Consider the following 16,869-nt stretch of genomic DNA (forward strand, 5'->3'; position numbering starts at 1 on the left):
GCAGGCTATCACAATGAGGACATGTAGAGAGGACGCTAAGCACCACCTGTGCGTGATGCAGGCCCAGGCACACAACGCAACTTTCATGAGTGTTCCCCCCCATGAAAAACCTGTTACATGGCTCCTTACACTTTCGGTGACTCATCGTGTCCACGAAGAGGAGTTGAACACTGCTCGTATAATTGTTGTTGAGAACGCGAGATGTTTTCCTAGGGCACAGAAAATTTGTTTTCCTGACGGAAATGAAATCTGAGCGAAATAGCGCGCGGCACGCAGGTATACTATGCTTACGCATGCGTAAGGTGGTGGCAAGCGCTATTTGGCCAATAGGATTGGTGGGATGGTACAGGGCTTCAGACATTCGTCACACCAAGAGGTGTTCCCATACGGTGATGTCACCGCAGCATTGAAGTGACCTATGAAAGGGAACTGAACCATCTACTTTTGCATACATATCCTCAATCCCAATCAGTTTACAGAGAGTGATTACCGCCCAATGACAACGCAGACCATAACCTGAAAGAGAGAAAATAATATCAAATAAATGAGAGAAGGTAAATGACTTTTACATTTTCTTTTTTGTATATAGTTTTTTTTTTTATTCAGTTTTGACAACAATGCCCAATACAAGTTTTGTACATTTTTACTTTGTCATTTTCATTAACTTTCTTTCCTCAGTGGAACACAACACAAGATATTTCCCCTTCCCTTTGACTTCAACTGTATTTTTTTTCCATGTCAAAAATACAAATATCAAAACATGGAAACCATATATTAAGTAAATGTAAATGATTAATGCTGTAACACCGTAGAATCCTTTTCTCAAACTGCACACAAAAGTACACATATGCACATGAGATTTACGATGTCTGTCTGTTATATGATAGCACGTGTGTAACACTCGCATATGCACAAAGAGTAGTGTGTGATTCACTGGTATGGTTGTTGTATCTCTCAGTGTAGTAGAGATAATGCATGGCTCTTTTTTTGCCTGTAAAACAAAGCAGCATGTTTAATGTCAAGATGATTTCATTGTAACATGACCTGGTAGCTCTAACACAAACATTAGAGGGTCAAATCTTGTAAGTGTGTCGTGAACTGAGGAATTATTGAGCTCATAGCCCTGTTCTGTCATTATTTTGCCCTTGGGCGAGTCATTTAACCTTCTTCAGGGGGGAATTGTGCCTGCGATTAGAGTCCGGTATGTGATTTGTGTGCATGTAAATGAGTGTGCATGTGACTGTGGCTTACTTTTCTAAGTGTGTTCTTGTCTGCTGCTCTCCCCAGTGCAAACCCTGCAGAGAAGTAAATAAACGGCTCATTAACACTGATTATAACCATTGTATACCATTTATAAATAAATAAATACTTTTTATTTTTTTTATTCATTGCTTTGTTATTTTCATATATTGCTAAAAAAAAAAATGTATACAGAACCCAAATCTATATTAAGAAATTTAGCCATCAGACAAACATCATTAAAAGTGTATATGCGTCTGTATTTACCTGCTGCTCCATTTCCATTGCCCACAGCAACCAAAGAGCTGATGGATCTTTTCCTGCTCTCTTTGGCAGTGACATTAAACGCCCTCTTGACCTGTCAATCAAACAACAAACATCACATATGACTGCCAATATCTGCATCAATTTATGTATGTGCGCTTCCTTGAAGCAACCAGCAAGAGGCAGTACAAACCTACTAAGGCTAATATGCTCCACTGAAATGCTTCTCAAATACTGCAGTCTTGTCACACACTCACACTCACTCTCTCCCCACATGCTTCAGATGTACACGTAATTGCATAGTATAAAGTACTTGTACAGAATAAAAGCATTCTTGCTTCTTACTGCAATCCGTTATGCAATGTTTGCTGTAGGAGTATTATTGATATGATGAGATCCATGTGCTGAAAGAAAAAGCCACCCACTGGCAAGGACTAAACATGTTCAGAGGAAGTTAGAAGGTTGATTTCAGCCTGTTCAAAGAGCTCAAGCACAAAAGTTACATAGCTGATTATGTCCTAAACCAGCAGTCAGCAACCTTTTGAAGTGCCATATCTTGTTTCATTATAATAGTATGCTGAGACATACTCGTCTCATTCAGAAGAAGGCCTCACTTGTGGTATCTAAATAAAATAGCTATTAATAATAATAATAATAATAATAATAAAACCTTTTTCATGCCAACGGTGGCACACATGCATGAGATTGCCAAGGGTGATCCTAAATCTTCAGTATCATTCAATTTGACTTTTTCAGGTGTACATTTTCTGTTTATCAGTGATTCTTTTTAACCTCTTTGGTCATTTTTTGAAATCCAACTTCAAACAATTAAATGATAAGGAATCAGTGTCTCATTAGAAGTACATAACTGAAAAATAACACTACCATTCAAAAGTTTATGGTCAGTAAGTTTTCTTATTTTTTTTTTAAAGAAGTCTCTTATGCTCACCAAGACTACATTTACTGATCAAAAACACAGAAAACAGTAGTATTGTGAAAAATAAATACAATTTAATAGAACTTGTTTCATTTTAATACATTTTAAGATGTAATTTATTCCTGTGTTGGAAAAGATGAATTTTTAGCAGGCATTGTTGCAGCATTGAGTGTCACATTAGCCTTCAAAAATCATTCTATTAGACTGATTTGGTGCTCAAGAAACATTTCTTACTATTATTTATGTTAAACAGTTGTGCTGCTTAATATTTTAGTGCAAACTGAGATACTTTTTTTTTGAGGATTCTTTGATTAAGTCTTTTTTAACTATGTAAGCCTTTACTGTAACAAAGTTTTGATGAATTTAATGCATCCTTGCTGAAAGTAGATTTTAATTTCTTTCAAAATAAATAAATAATAGTGACCCTTAATGATATGTGTACATTTTTAAGTATAACAAATTTTACCACTTCCACAGTTACAAATATTGAGTTATCTACTGTTTAAATTGGTTATTTCTAGAACCCAAGTCTTTGGGTATTTAAACCGATATTTTATGTATATAAACATTGCTCAGTGAGAAAAAAAAGTCACCCACAACCCCATCTGTATCTCTAGTGACCCCAGGTTGAGAGCCTCTGTTTTATGTAAAAACACATCTCTTCCATCTTTATTTGACCCTCTAACTCTAGCACTCTCTATTCTAATTCTATTCTTTATATATATAATATTTTAGACTTGCACTATTTATTTACTAACTGCTTATTTCTTACCAGTAGTTTAGTTTACCTATTATGTGTTGTTAGCCTCTCTTTAGAAGGTATTAAGAGGTACAACATAAGTGCTGTGACACCCATATTTGCAACAATATAGTAAATTACTATGGGGATTTGAAGATTTAATAATCCTGGCTAGCTAATATGTCTAACATTATATCTTTGGTGTGAGACTGTGGTACATGTAATTTATAATGGCTAATCAGCAAAGATAAACACACTCATATGCATTTTTTAACCCTGTGCAGCATAAAGAGGTGGATTTTTTGCATTTAATTAAAATGATAATTTTGGGTTGAGCCAACGGTTGCAGTGATTGCATAATGACACGACCCAGACCAAGTACAGCTAATGAGCATATGTGCATGTGTTTCTGTACAAACCTCTGTCATTGTTTGGAACCTCAGTGTTTTAGAAAGCGAGGGAGCGACTGCGGTGGATCTTAGAGAGAGAGTCACATGCTACAATCGCTAGTGATTTCTGTAAGCATATTGATCAGTCAACCACATGTTTTTGAGGGGATGCACATACATTACATTTACATTTAGCAGACGCTTTTATCCAAAGCGACTTACAAATGAAGACAATGGAAGCAATCAAAATCAACAAAAGAGCAATGATATACAAGTGCTCAGGTCTCAGTTAGCTTAATGCAGTACACGTAGCAATGTTTTTTATTAAATCATATAATAATTAAAAAGAAAACAGATAGAATAGAAAAAGAATAGAGCAAGCTAGAGTTAGAGGCCTTTTTTGCTTTTGTTAAATGTATAATAAATAAACAAAAAACAAAGATAGAATACAAAAAGATTAGAGAAGCAAGTGATATTTTTATTTATTTATTTATTTATTTATTTATTCATTTATTTATTTAAGAAAAAATGTATGTGCAATGGAAAAACAGAGATCTGATTTTGGGAAAAAAAAAATGTAAATGATGCATGTTGTAGGTCTGAGCATAAAGTGTAAATTATGTCAAGAAAGTACTTGACCACAGCATAAAATAACCACACAATTTAACTAACTACACTGTGAAAACCGCTACTCAATATAACTTCAGTATAATATATTGATAATTTAACGTTGACTAATGTAAAATATGAAGACATAATGTAACCTTGACTAGTGTAAATTATCCCAACACAATGTAACTAACTACAGTGTAAAGTATACCAACAAATTTAACCTGGACTACAGTGTAAAATATTTACAAATGTAAACTTAACTACAGTGTAAAGTAGGGGTACACAAAATAAAACTGAAATCATCATGTTGCACTTTAATTTTAAATAATTTCTGCATATTTCGGAGTCAAGCATGGCACTGTGTTCTTTTACAGCTCATGATCCAGTTTTTTGTAACATAACAGAATGACTAAACTGTAAAGTGTGCCCTCAATGTAGTCAAGTTCACAATTTAGTCAATTTTATAGTGTAAAACATGCCTAAAGAATAGTGTGACAACAACATTAAAGTTCTAAGCTTGACAAGACAATGTAAAGTTTGACTATGTGAAATGGTGTGTAAACTGCAGAAAAGGAGAATAAGATAATTCAACCATTACAAGACATGATAAACTGCAGATGGGAACCTAAAACTGTAAAAGTCTTCCTCTTGCGTTAATCTATCTCCATAACCATTACATATTTTTATCATCACTCTCCTCTAACTATCAGCCATATCTCATGCCCTCCTCTGTCTGTCTTGCTCTCTCAGTCTTGCTTGTGTATCATCCGCTCTAGAGCACTATGGCTCTCTTCCCTCTCTCTTGGCAGACATCACGTGTCCTTGGGAGAAGTTCTTGAGTTAACAAGAAATATTTGGCTTAATTAATGTGGCTTTATAAGTACTTGGGCTCTTTCAGCCTTTACTTGTGCTTTTTCTAGGACACCCAGGAGACAGCGGGATGAAGGGGGGGAAAAGTGCACCACTTTAAATGCAAGCCTGATAATGTCACCAAGCTTTTCAGAACCTCTTCAAATTAATTTGCATCCACAGAGACGGAGGTCCTGGAGAACTGCAAATACTCTTCATTTCTGTTTAAGCCCTCTAATGTGTCTTTGCTGGGTTATCTCATATGCTCTGGTGTAATGTGAGGACAACATGCCACCATATGCTTGATCACATGCGATAAATAGTTGTCCAGACTCAGAGCAAATGTGCTGGACACCGCAAAAGACTGAGGGAGTCTGACTTACAGTCTGTGGTGGTTGATTCTAGTCACTATTGCCAGCGGCCCTAAAACGTCAATCGAAATGACAGAACAGAGAAAAACAGTGACAGAATAGTCATTTCCAAAACCCAGTGAGCTGTCTTTGTTGGCAGTATTGTAAGGCATCATGATAAAGCTCCTGATGTGAATTCGGTTCCAAAAGGTAAGTAATTTCATTATGCGTCCTGCGGAGACATTGTTTTGGCAGCACTGCATACAACTTTTGCATAGAGCGAAATATTATATTTCATGTACAATTACAAGCTCAGTGGGAAAAAAAATCCAAGGTGGATTTGACTCAGTAATTATTTAATGAATTTATTTATTATTTATAATATACAAAAGATTTATATAAATAATCAAATAAATGCTGTTCTTTTGGATTTTATATTCAACAAAGAATTCTGGGAATAATAATAATACAAAAAAATGTAGCACGGTTTTCACAAAATTGAGCTGAAACAACTGTTTTCAACAATGATAATAGTAAGAAATGTTTCTTGATGCTTCTTCAGCATATCAAAATTATTTTTAGGGATCATGTGACACTGAAGACTGGAGTAATGGCTGCTGTAAATTCAGCTTTGGATCACACGAATAAATTACATTTTGAAATATATTCATTAAAATAAATATGAATTATTAATTTTTAATATTTATAACATTTCACAATATTACTGTTTATAGTTACACAATAAAATATGCAATTGGGAGATAATTATTTTTAATTTTTATTACAGTTTTTCTCGATTGCTTAAACACTATAAGTAGGCTTTTGAGCTAAAATTTCAAGACCATAACACCATTTTTCAGAAAGCACCCATTTTGCTGAACTATAAACACTATTCCCCTGCTTTAACACATGAGTCAGATTTGCTGAACCTTTACTGCAAAACTCTACACACAAATCCCTACATTTCTCAGTGCCTACACCATGTGGTCATTTAGAAAGCACTAGCATTCAATATTGTTCACTCAAGTCAGCAAAACTTGAGCTCAGTTAGCACACAGATACCCACGTGGAAACACTAAGAGTCAAAATTTATCACACACCAATCAAAACCTTCAATAGGTAGATAAAAGAGCCCCATTCAGTTCATTCAGTTTTGAAACAATGGATCCAGAGAGACATGATTGCAAAGGTTGAGGACATCAGAGAGGAGGAAGAGGATGAGCAAGAGCAGTAAGGAGTGGAGGAAGAGGTGAAGGAAGAGAAAGAGGATTAGGACGAGGACGAGGATGAGGATGAGGGGCAAGGAGACAAGGAGTCTCAGATGAAATTTGTGCCACTAGTTGACCATGTCCTTGTCCATGGTATGACTATGAGGGAGGCTGGGCAATGAGTTCAGCCAAACTTAGTTTATTTGGATTGCTTAAGCACGATTTTCAAAACAGGGCCCGTGTTTTCAAAACACTACACACAATTAGCATAACCACACACCCAATTAGCAAAACACTACAGGTCCTTTGCATAATTAAACACTCTTGTAAAAACTATACACTTCTGTTTAAAAACCACACTTTGTTACAATATGAAACACATTTCACATTACTATACTCTGTTTGCACGAGTTACTTTGCTGTGATAAACCTAAAACACTTTTAGCACTTCTACGTCCCTATGATTAGAGTAGGCTACCATCAACAAAGTACAAATATAATGTAAATTCACCAAACACTACACAAGACCAATGTTGCAGACTGAAGAAACTAATTTATTTGTCAATACGCCCAAAATGTTGACATGGAGATTCATACTGTAACAAAATGTCACTTTACGTATTGTACTGCAAGTTTACTGTTTTAAAAAAAAAAAAAAAAAAAAAAAAAAAAAAAACACATACACACACACACACACAAACACAACTAGACATTGGACATTGTCTCTTCGCCTAGCTGGATCTGGCCAGAGAATTTCATCAACATCGCAGGCAATGTTGTCATTAGCAAGACACCTTGGAAAGAAACGTCTTGAATGACGAATCCATCCTTGCATTGCTGCTACCTCCATCTGGTCACAGGCCTCCTCCATGGCTTGGATGAGGGGTACCTCAGCCTTGAGGCGGAGATCATATACCTTCCATCGCCATGCTGAGAAAAACTCTTCTATAGGGTTGAGGAATGGAGAGTATGGTGGAAGATATAGGTATAGGTGGTGTGGATGTTGCTGAAACCAGTTCTGAACCAGAGCAGAGCGGTGGAAAGACACATTGTCCCAGACAACAATGTATTGCATATGATCGATTTGATTTGCTGCTGTTATGTTGTGCAATTGGTCCAAGAATGTAAGTATGAGTGCTGTGTTGTAAGGGCCCATATGGGCATGGCGGTGGAGGACCCCATTCTGTGTAATGGCTTCACAAAGTGTTATATTACCCCCACGTTGCCCTTGGACTTTGACTATAGCCCTGTGGCCAATGATGTTTCTTCCCCTCCTTCGTGTTCTCGTCAGGTGGAACCCAGCCTCATCTACGTAAATGAACTCATGCTGGATCTCCTCTCCATCCATTCGTAAAACTCTGAAGAACAGTGTCAGGCAAAATTGTGTAGTTCAGTGTAGATCTAGTATACATATTACAGTACAGTAAAAGATTGAGACAGTATGCAAGATCACACTGATAAAGTGAATACTGTACATACCTCTGCATAATCATGCCGCAGTCGTTTCACCCTTTCGGAATTGCGCTCGAAAGGCACTCAATAAATTTGCTTCATTTGAATATGTTTTTTTTTTTTTAGGATGCGTGCCAGTGTTGATTTTGAGACCTCATGGATATCGTTGAAACTGGCGTGGTTATTGACAATGTTATCTTGGAGCTGATTGAGTGTTATAGCATTGTTGGCCAAAACCATGTTTACTATCTCCCTCTCTTGCTGTTCTGTGAACATAGGAGGCCTTCCCCCTTGTCGTTCCTGACCCTCAATCCTATGTAGGGAAAAAAAAAAAAAAAAAAAAAAAAAAAAAAAAAAAAAAAAAAAAAAAAAGTATACAATAGTACAGTAATTTCACAGGAAAAGGTAACAGAAGTGCTGACAGTGCATAGAATACAGTACTGTAAGCAGTTACTGAAATCGTGCAGATGTTTTTGATATGATGATATTTTTACAATACCTATTTTCCAGTCGAAATGTTCTTATCACACTTGCCACTGTGTATCAGCTTAGATTTGGCTGTACTCGCAGTCCAGCCTCCCTCAGCGTCAGGCCATGGTTGACAACGTGGTCAACCAGTGTTGCGCGGATCTCATTTGTCAGTTTTGGTCCTCTTTGAGCACCTTCTTGTCTTCCTCTTCCTCTACCTCTAACTCTACCTCTAGCATGGCCTCCATCTCTTCCTCTGTTGATTCCTCCTCCTCCCCTTCCTCCTCCTCGTCTTACTCTTTCTCTGACTCTTTCCATTGTGCTTGAAGACTGATGAACTCACCTGGTGCTTTTTATAGTGCTTATACACCTGATTGGTGTGTCTACAATTAAGGAAACAAGTGTTTGCACACCTGATGACTGTGTTGAACCAATTGGTTGGACGGTGCGGTAATTTGACAGTCAGTGCTTTGGTATTGCAAGGAAGTGACTTCATGATAGATTTTTGTGTGTAATGTATGTTAAGTGTGTTTTAGTGTTTTGCAAATCACTGTGTGTAGAGTTTTGCAACAAGTGTGAGGTTGACAATGTGTTTATAGTTGTGCAAATATGGGCTGATGTTTTGCTTCTTGAGTGTAAGGTTTTGCTAATAGTGTACTACTTTTAATTTTCGTGTGTAAGCAATCCAAAAAAACTGTAAAAGAAACTGAACCATGTGTGTTGTGTGTTTTTGTAGTGTGTGTGTGTGTTTTTGAGGGTTTGTGTGTGATGTCTGAGGGCAAAGTTTGGTTTTTCAGCAAGAGTGAATGGTTTTGAGTGTAGAGCTTAATTTTGACCTGAAAATAGGTTGTTTGGGTAATTGGGTGAGACGTTATGGATTTGTGTTTACTGTTTTGAGAATATGAGGCATAGTTTCAAGAAATGTGTTTAAGTGATATCAATCACAAAGCTCGGTGTAAACTATAGCCTACCACACTGTCGACACTGAATACAAAATATTCTGTCAAGCATGTAATAACTATGCTGTAAAATATTACATATGAACTGGAATTATTAAAAGAAACTGAACCATTTACATCTTGCTTGGAAGGACAGTGTAAATGCTTGGAAATATTTCACGTCTTTAATTCCATTCATTATTTGTAGCGTGCCTGTCATCAAATAATCGCAATAAGTTTTGTGCTTTGTTACTTTCAATCAGAAATAAATTATCAGCTTTTAAATTCAGTGAATTTGATCACAAAATACAAACTATAAACGTGTTTTTTTTTTTTAAGCCACAGAAAGACAGCAAAACACAAAATGTCACAGAGTTACAATTAGCTACCTCAGGAAACACATTCATTGTACATAAACTTGATAGTCAGCTATATATAAAAAAATAACTCTAGAGCGAAGCATTGTATTACATTTATTATATTTTACTTAACCTTGATGAAATCTGTCATGGGAGTGTGCAGGGAGACTTCAGGTATAAAAACGCGGACTTTTGGGTAGCAAACGCGGTAGCCATTGTGGCGTGAACGTCATCTCAGCTATATCTATAACTGCTGGAGAATGTGTCGGCGTGGACGCGCATTGTTTACGCCGGGCGTAGTTGTGCCTGATCATAGTTTCAGCTGGTGCAACAGGTGTAAATATTTATCGTAAAGCAGGACATTGCAAAGCCCAGCATAGGGCTTACACCCAGCTTATTAATGTCTGGCTGGTGCAACCAGCCCCAGGTGTATAAGACAAATACCTGTGTAGGCAGTAGGCAATGAGGCAGCTCACAAGGTTTTGGAGCAGAGCTAATGAGAGTGAGAAGAAAGGAAATCACTTCACCTAAATCATCAGCCCTTCATTTGATTCCTTGCAGCATTCAGACAGAGAAGACAAAACTTTGGCTGTAAACCTGTCCACTTCTTTGCCAACAAAGCTTTATGGAAATGAAAAAATCAGAGGACGAAAGAAAGACAATATGGAAAATGCAGTAAAGTGAAAGAGAGACGAGGACCCGAGGTAAACTGCTGAACTGTTTTCCATTCTAAACTCAGCAACATTTCTGCCAAATGAGTCTAGTGGTGCCAGCCAGGGGCTCTATACAGAGGTTTGTTTATCAAACGTTCATTGTTGTGTATAATTAGATAATTCTCCAGATACTCCACACTACATGGTAATTTTGTGCTGAGCAGATTTTGTGCCCAGACTGCCTCCCATTTAGGAGTTCAAGAGAGTGGTTCAGAAGCTCTGAGATACATGCATGCAATCACATACACAAGGGTGATAGACACACTAAACAACACACACAATTCTAATGGCTATCAATGGAGAAACAAGACAAAGCAGATCAAATTATCCCTTTGTTGCAGGTAGGGGAAAACAATATTAACCAATAATAAGATAATTCACTTTCAACAATCCAATCAAATCTTAATGAATAAATTCATATAGAATATGCACTTTCAGTCATAAATTCAACACATTATGGAATTAGTTTTTAATGCAATTTCATGTTAGTAAGACACCTCTATCACATGTGAGTCAAAATCTCTGAAAGGACAAAAAAGGGCAAAGCAAAGTCAGAACTGCTTATAAATGACAAAAAACACCAAAGGTCATTAGTACTGGTTGGGATTGCTGAAAAAGGCTCACACAGTCTATTTGTTTTTGATCAGGGACAGCAAGCGTGTTAAATGAGATTACGTGAGTGGTCTGTTATGACCTCTAACCCCAGGGCTGTGCTGTTGCCGCAGTAACTCATTACAGGTGTTTCATTTTGCCTGTGAGAGAAAAGCATATTTCCTCGATTTAAAGGAGGAGGTGTTGCTGTGGTGACTCAGGGGTGAGAAGTAGTTGGAGCAGATCTAGACATGATTTAGACTCCAGGCCTTACCGTTGCTGGGCAATCCATCACCACGACTACCAGAGATTGCACCCACGTCCCTTTGGCCAATGAGACGACGGGAAATCTATTCCCACTGTAAGATGGTGAGTGGCAGAACAGAGATGAACAGCAGTGTAAATTACAAGGAGATTGCACTTTCTGCATCTCATTTCACTGTGTGTGTGTGTGTGTGTGTGTGAGTGTTGAAGCAATCGAAGCGTGTAGATGCAGGTGTTGTGCAATACATCCTATTACATGATCAAAGACCATGTTTTCATCAAACTGTTTGACTATTTCAGTTACATCCATTATAAATCAACTATACAGCCATGCATCTCCTTAATCAAGCATTTTCAGTAGAATGGGACAAATCAAAGTAGCAGGTTCAGCCCCTCTCTCTCTTTATCTTAGTCTTCCTGCGTTTGTCCCATTCATCTCTCTGACGTTCCAGGGCTGCTGTCACCTCCTTCTGCTCTGTCTCTCCCCGTTGTGAGGGTTTCTGGATGGACCCATCCTTATACACCGGAGTATTCAGACCGGGCCACAGGTAGCCAGCACGACCTAAAGAACACACAAAAGTGGGCGTTATACACATTATTATTATCAGTTTCTACCTTGTTTCAAGAAAAGCCAACACGACAGAGTGTGAGAGAAAAGAAAAATAAATCGATAGATTCCCCTGAGGTCTTTTTAATTTAAATTAAATAATGCCACTCAATAACTGTGGCGCTCTGTGAGTGATGTCAGCTTAGGAGAAGGTTAGATTCCAATGCCAGATATAAACCTCTAAACTTGAAGCTGAGCTGTGACTGATATTCATTAACTGGCATAGTGGGTGCAAAAACCTCAAGAAATGCTACACACTAAAATGGACATCTAATGGTTACTGATGTTTATAGCCGTTTTAATGTAGTGTTGGCCTTAAATCTGTCCAGAGACAACCAGAACTGGTGTGTAATAAAAGAATTTGAGTAATAAAAGTAGTTCTTTTTAAGGCATTGTTAAATATATCACTATATCACCATTTACATGCCCACACTTGCATATTAAAACTTATACAGTATTCCTGAACTACTACTGGCAATTATAAAATCATAATAGAGATAATTTACATAGAAGTCTTAAGGTAGCAAAAAGTAGCAAAAATAGCCAGTTTAATTCCTTGGGTTAGAGAAAGATATGCTGTTTTTGTTGGTGTTGTTGTTTTTGAATGAAATGATTGAAATTACTACTTTATTCAGCAAATACCAAATTGATAAAAAGGCAGTAAAGACATTTATAATAATACAAAAATGTTCTATTTCAAATAATTGCTGTTCTTTTTAATTTTCAGTTCATCAAAGAAACCTGAAAATAATGCATCATGGTTTCCACAAAAATTGTTTATAACTTTAATAATAAGAAGAAATTATTCTTGTGCACCAAATTAGCATATTAGAATGATTTCTGAAGGGGTATGTGACACTAAAGACTAGAGTAAAGTCTGTGGAAAAGTCACCTTTGTCATCACATGAATAAATTACATTTTAAAATGTATTAAAACAGAAAACAGTTATATTTAATTACAGTAATATTTAACAAAATTACTGATTTTACCGTATTTTTCAATCAAATAAAAAAGCCTTGGTGAGAATAAAAGTCTTCTTTCAATAACTTTTAAAAATAAATAAAACCGACCAACCCCAAATTTCTGAATGTTGGTGTGAGTTAAGTCTAATTATAATCAAATCTAAATTATGATTTTTTTTTTCTTTTTTTTATTTAAAAATTTTTTTTATTTATATTGTTTTGTTTTAGGTAATATAAGTTTAAAGTTTAGAACAATGAAATTTTTTTTTTGTGTTCTGTCAATGCTGTGAAGTAGGCAAAGATAAGAGGCTTCTCCAAGGTTCTGGCCTCTGTTGAGATCTTTATTCATTTTACGTTTGGTTCTCTTTCCTCTTCCCTTTCTGGCACCGACACTGGACTCAGCTAAGACTCCCCGCCAAAGCTCATCAGCTGTCACTAAGGGAATACATGGATGTCAATAAATCACACACACCTACAGTCACATCACTAATACAGTCTATTAGACTCATACACACTCAAATAAGGTGAAGAATGAATAATAAAGCCATGAGAAGTGTGTTAACCTGTGTATTTAGATAATGACTGCACAGTAAAAGTAAATTCCAGCTGTTGGTTTTACCATGCAAGAATGAAGTTTCATTTATATTGTGTGTGTGTGTGTGTGTGTGTGTGTGTGTGTGTGTGTGTGTGTGTGTGTGTGTGTGTGTGTGTGTGTGTGTGTGTGTGTGTGTGTGTGTGTTTAGAGGGGTTGGGTAATCTGGCACGTTGGGAGTTGTTTGATGTTGTTCTGATTTAATTAGGACTTAATTAGATGAGACAGAGAGGCTTGCCAGGCGTAATGAAGCATCCGATTCCAACAAAAGCAGTTCAAGAAATTTCATAATTCTATCTGACAACCAAACATCTCCAATGCACACTGATGCACACAAAACCTAAGCATTCAAACAAACACTCGTGTCCGTACACGCAACCACACCATCTGCAAGAGAGATGCTGAAGGCATATCCCTACACAGTTTTAAAAGTAAAAAAAAAAATGTTTTTGGATGTACAGATTTTTCCTTATAATACAGTAGTACTATTTTCAAAGTTTGCATTTTAATGAAGAGGCGGTGAGTCTCAGGGAGCAGTTACTTATGAAAGCAGACATGCAAAAGAGTTGGGGGAACAACAAAGGTTGTATGTATTAGAGGGAAAAAAGTTTTGTTAAATTCACTCAAATTAAAAGTCATATTTATAGTCAGATTTCATGGTCCAGCAAAGATGCCTGGTGACTTTGCAAAACACTATCTGGGCTTCACTTCTACAATATTACTATTCAATAATAGTAATTACACACATCAATTATATTCAAGTTCAATTCAATTCAAGTTTATTTGTATAGCGCTTTTTACGATACAAATCATTGCAAAGCAACTTTACAGAAAATTAAGTTTCTACAATATTTAGTAGTAGCTTATCAATAGTCCCCTCTGGAGCGACCTGAGGTTAAGCACTATTTTCAAGGTATGCGTTCAGGTTTAGGCCTGCCTCAGGGAAAAGGACTCCCCAGCCATGAATAGTCCACCATAGGCACCGTAGGAGGTGCGACAGGCCTCAAGGTCCAGCAGTAAGACCACCTCACTGTAATGAATGAAGAGTACATCAGTGAAAAGAGATCTCATTAACTCTGTGCTCATACCTGAGGTTAAGCACTATTTTCAAGGTATGCGTTCAGGTTTAATCTCCAAGCAATAAAGCACCATAACTTTAGGATCTTGACTGATACTCACTAAAATCAAACAAACCATATCACAGCTGCTTACTTTGTTAAAGAAGCTTGAATGTCTGTTTTGCTGCAGGGCAGCAGTGACTGGAGCATATTAGGTGGGACTGGGCCTTGCCAAATGGGAGAGGTGAGCAGCGCCCCCTAGAGCTCTCAGAGCTCCAACACCTGTTGACAAGAGAGACAGAGGACAAGACAGTTTTTAAAAGCTAACCTAAAAGTTCTGATCTGTACCAATACTGCACAAAGCCAGATGCACAGAGGTTACTATCTATTCTACTGGCTCATAGTACATGCATGTGTTTATTTTTTATGATATCTAATAAACGTTGCCTCCAAGTGCTTAGAAGCTTATACCACCTCTCTACTGAAATCTTAGTCCACAACTCGTACGCAAACCCTTCCAAATCGATGAATATCTTTGGTTTGCATATATTATATAATACATGCATATATATTATATTAGCATATAATTGGACCACTACAAAAACAAACAAATAAACAAAGAGTACGTGTAATGTGCTTAAACATTTGATGAAGGCTTTATCTGCTTCTCTGTTAAGGTCAAAGTCAGGTCAAAGTTCCTTTGATACATATTTATAGTACACTTAACATAAGCAAAAGCTACCATACTAAGCAGCTACTTGCAGCTCTTCACACAACATCATGTAAGGTCAGAATTTTCATACTTCAGATCAGGAATGACGAAGATATTTATGTAAGTATAAGAATTTTATTGCTTAAGATTGGTTATGAAAAAATACAATAACATGAACATCACACATGCTTCAAATTTCAGAGGTCAGTGTGACAGATGACTGACAGCTGTGGCAGAGATGTCTAGGGTCGTATTTAGGGCAGACATTCTGTGTCATCTATAAGAGAGATAAATCATTTTAGAGTCATGTATTTATTTTTTATGAGGTAAACATCATGTTTCTTCTGCAATGACAGGGACCGTCAACATGTTCACACTAGCTTTATTTTCAAACCTCTTATAATTATTTACACAGAGCTCTCAACAATTATTAACTGGATGAAGTACTGCTTGAAAAACTTTTTTCAGTGTAAGAAATTGGTTTTGGAATAGGAAAAAGTATTTATTTAAATCTATTTTTATGGCAATTTTATCATTTGCATATTATAAGCATGTTTGGGGTAATTTTGGATGTTTAAGGGCACGTATGCAATGCCTATAAAAAGAAAAACATGAAAATTGCATTGAAAAGCTGAGGACTATGATCTCCAGATCATAGCCCTCAGCTTTTCAATGCAAGTTACAGAGCTCCGGAGCTTTCTTCAGGGGACACATTGATGTCGGTGCTGTCTTCTGGGACATTACACCCATCTGCGCTCTGCCTGTGATACAGACTGGAAGAATGACACCTACGTGTTCAGTAGAGCCTAGCCTCATATCCTTTAATCAGCAGCCCCATTATCAGCTTTAGTCAGACTGTGCACTGTTCAGGGCTGCTTCAGAATCACAGGGGAACATGCCAGAAAGAGGTGACTAGAGAATCTGAATCAGTGCAGATGTGCTCATAAAGAAGAGGAGAAGAAGAGAGTGAATAATATGGGAGATGACAGGGGTAGGAGGCTGTGTCACATTCCACTCCCTAGTTCCCTATGGCATAAAGCAGTATATTATAAACATATATTTGATCGCTAGCAAGGGGCTTTATCTTTTAAAATTTAGGACATTTGTGACTCGGTTATAACTGTGGCATGATTATGAGGTTGCACATTAAAATGGCATTTCAGACATTACATATATATTAGTAAAACAAGCTTTGAAATTGTATAAATATTAGTACTATGGTACAAAATTGCTGAACATAAATGAACAAATAAATATAAATATAATCTCTAATTCAGGGTTATTATAGTTAAATAAAACCATAAAAACCTTTTCATACTTGAAATCAAATAAAATATTTTAATTTTAATTAAACTTATTTTAGTTGGCAAGGCAGCATGTCAAATGTGATGACCTGAAGTATTAAAATAACTCAAACTAAAACTAATAAATAAACATTAATATCTAATAAAACAAAAACTAATCAAAATGACACAACAAATGACACATCAAAATTACAAAAGTTTTAACTAAAATTAAAGTGAAAAATCAAAATGACACAACAAATGACACATCAAAATTACAAA

The 16,869-nt window shown here is 36.5% G+C and overlaps 1 protein-coding gene and 1 pseudogene across 1 annotated transcript; both read right to left on the minus strand.

Annotated features, from left to right (window-relative positions):
* Positions 1-125: 125 nt before the first annotated feature.
* On the minus strand, positions 126-11,250 carry LOC122148110 (28S ribosomal protein S5, mitochondrial-like). The gene is made up of 7 exons (XM_042773387.1): positions 11,219-11,250; positions 11,015-11,039; positions 1,507-1,597; positions 1,248-1,295; positions 914-991; positions 371-516; positions 126-209 (listed from the first exon to the last, which is right to left on the minus strand). Exons 1-7 carry the CDS (start codon positions 11,248-11,250, stop codon positions 126-128), a joined length of 504 nt encoding a protein of 167 aa, XP_042629321.1.
* LOC122148111 lies at positions 11,074-16,054 on the minus strand (annotated as a pseudogene).
* Positions 16,055-16,869: the final 815 nt, after the last annotated feature.

This window comes from Cyprinus carpio, chromosome A17 (assembly GCF_018340385.1).
Source record: "Cyprinus carpio isolate SPL01 chromosome A17, ASM1834038v1, whole genome shotgun sequence".
In the NCBI taxonomy this organism is placed as follows: domain Eukaryota; kingdom Metazoa; phylum Chordata; class Actinopteri; order Cypriniformes; family Cyprinidae; genus Cyprinus; species Cyprinus carpio.

Bases quoted from the DNA above. Each gene is read 5' to 3' on its own strand.
- LOC122148110 (XM_042773387.1), bottom strand. From the start codon at position 11,250: ATGAGTTACTGCGGCAACAGCACAGCCCTGGG. The intron at 1,296-1,506 runs GTAAATACAGAC...ACTTCTCTGCAG, and splicing joins CAATGGAAATGGAGCAGCAG to GGTTTGCACTGGGGAGAGCA. The intron at 992-1,247 runs GCCACAGTCACA...TTTGTTTTACAG, and splicing joins GAACACACTTAGAAAAGTAA to GCAAAAAAAGAGCCATGCAT.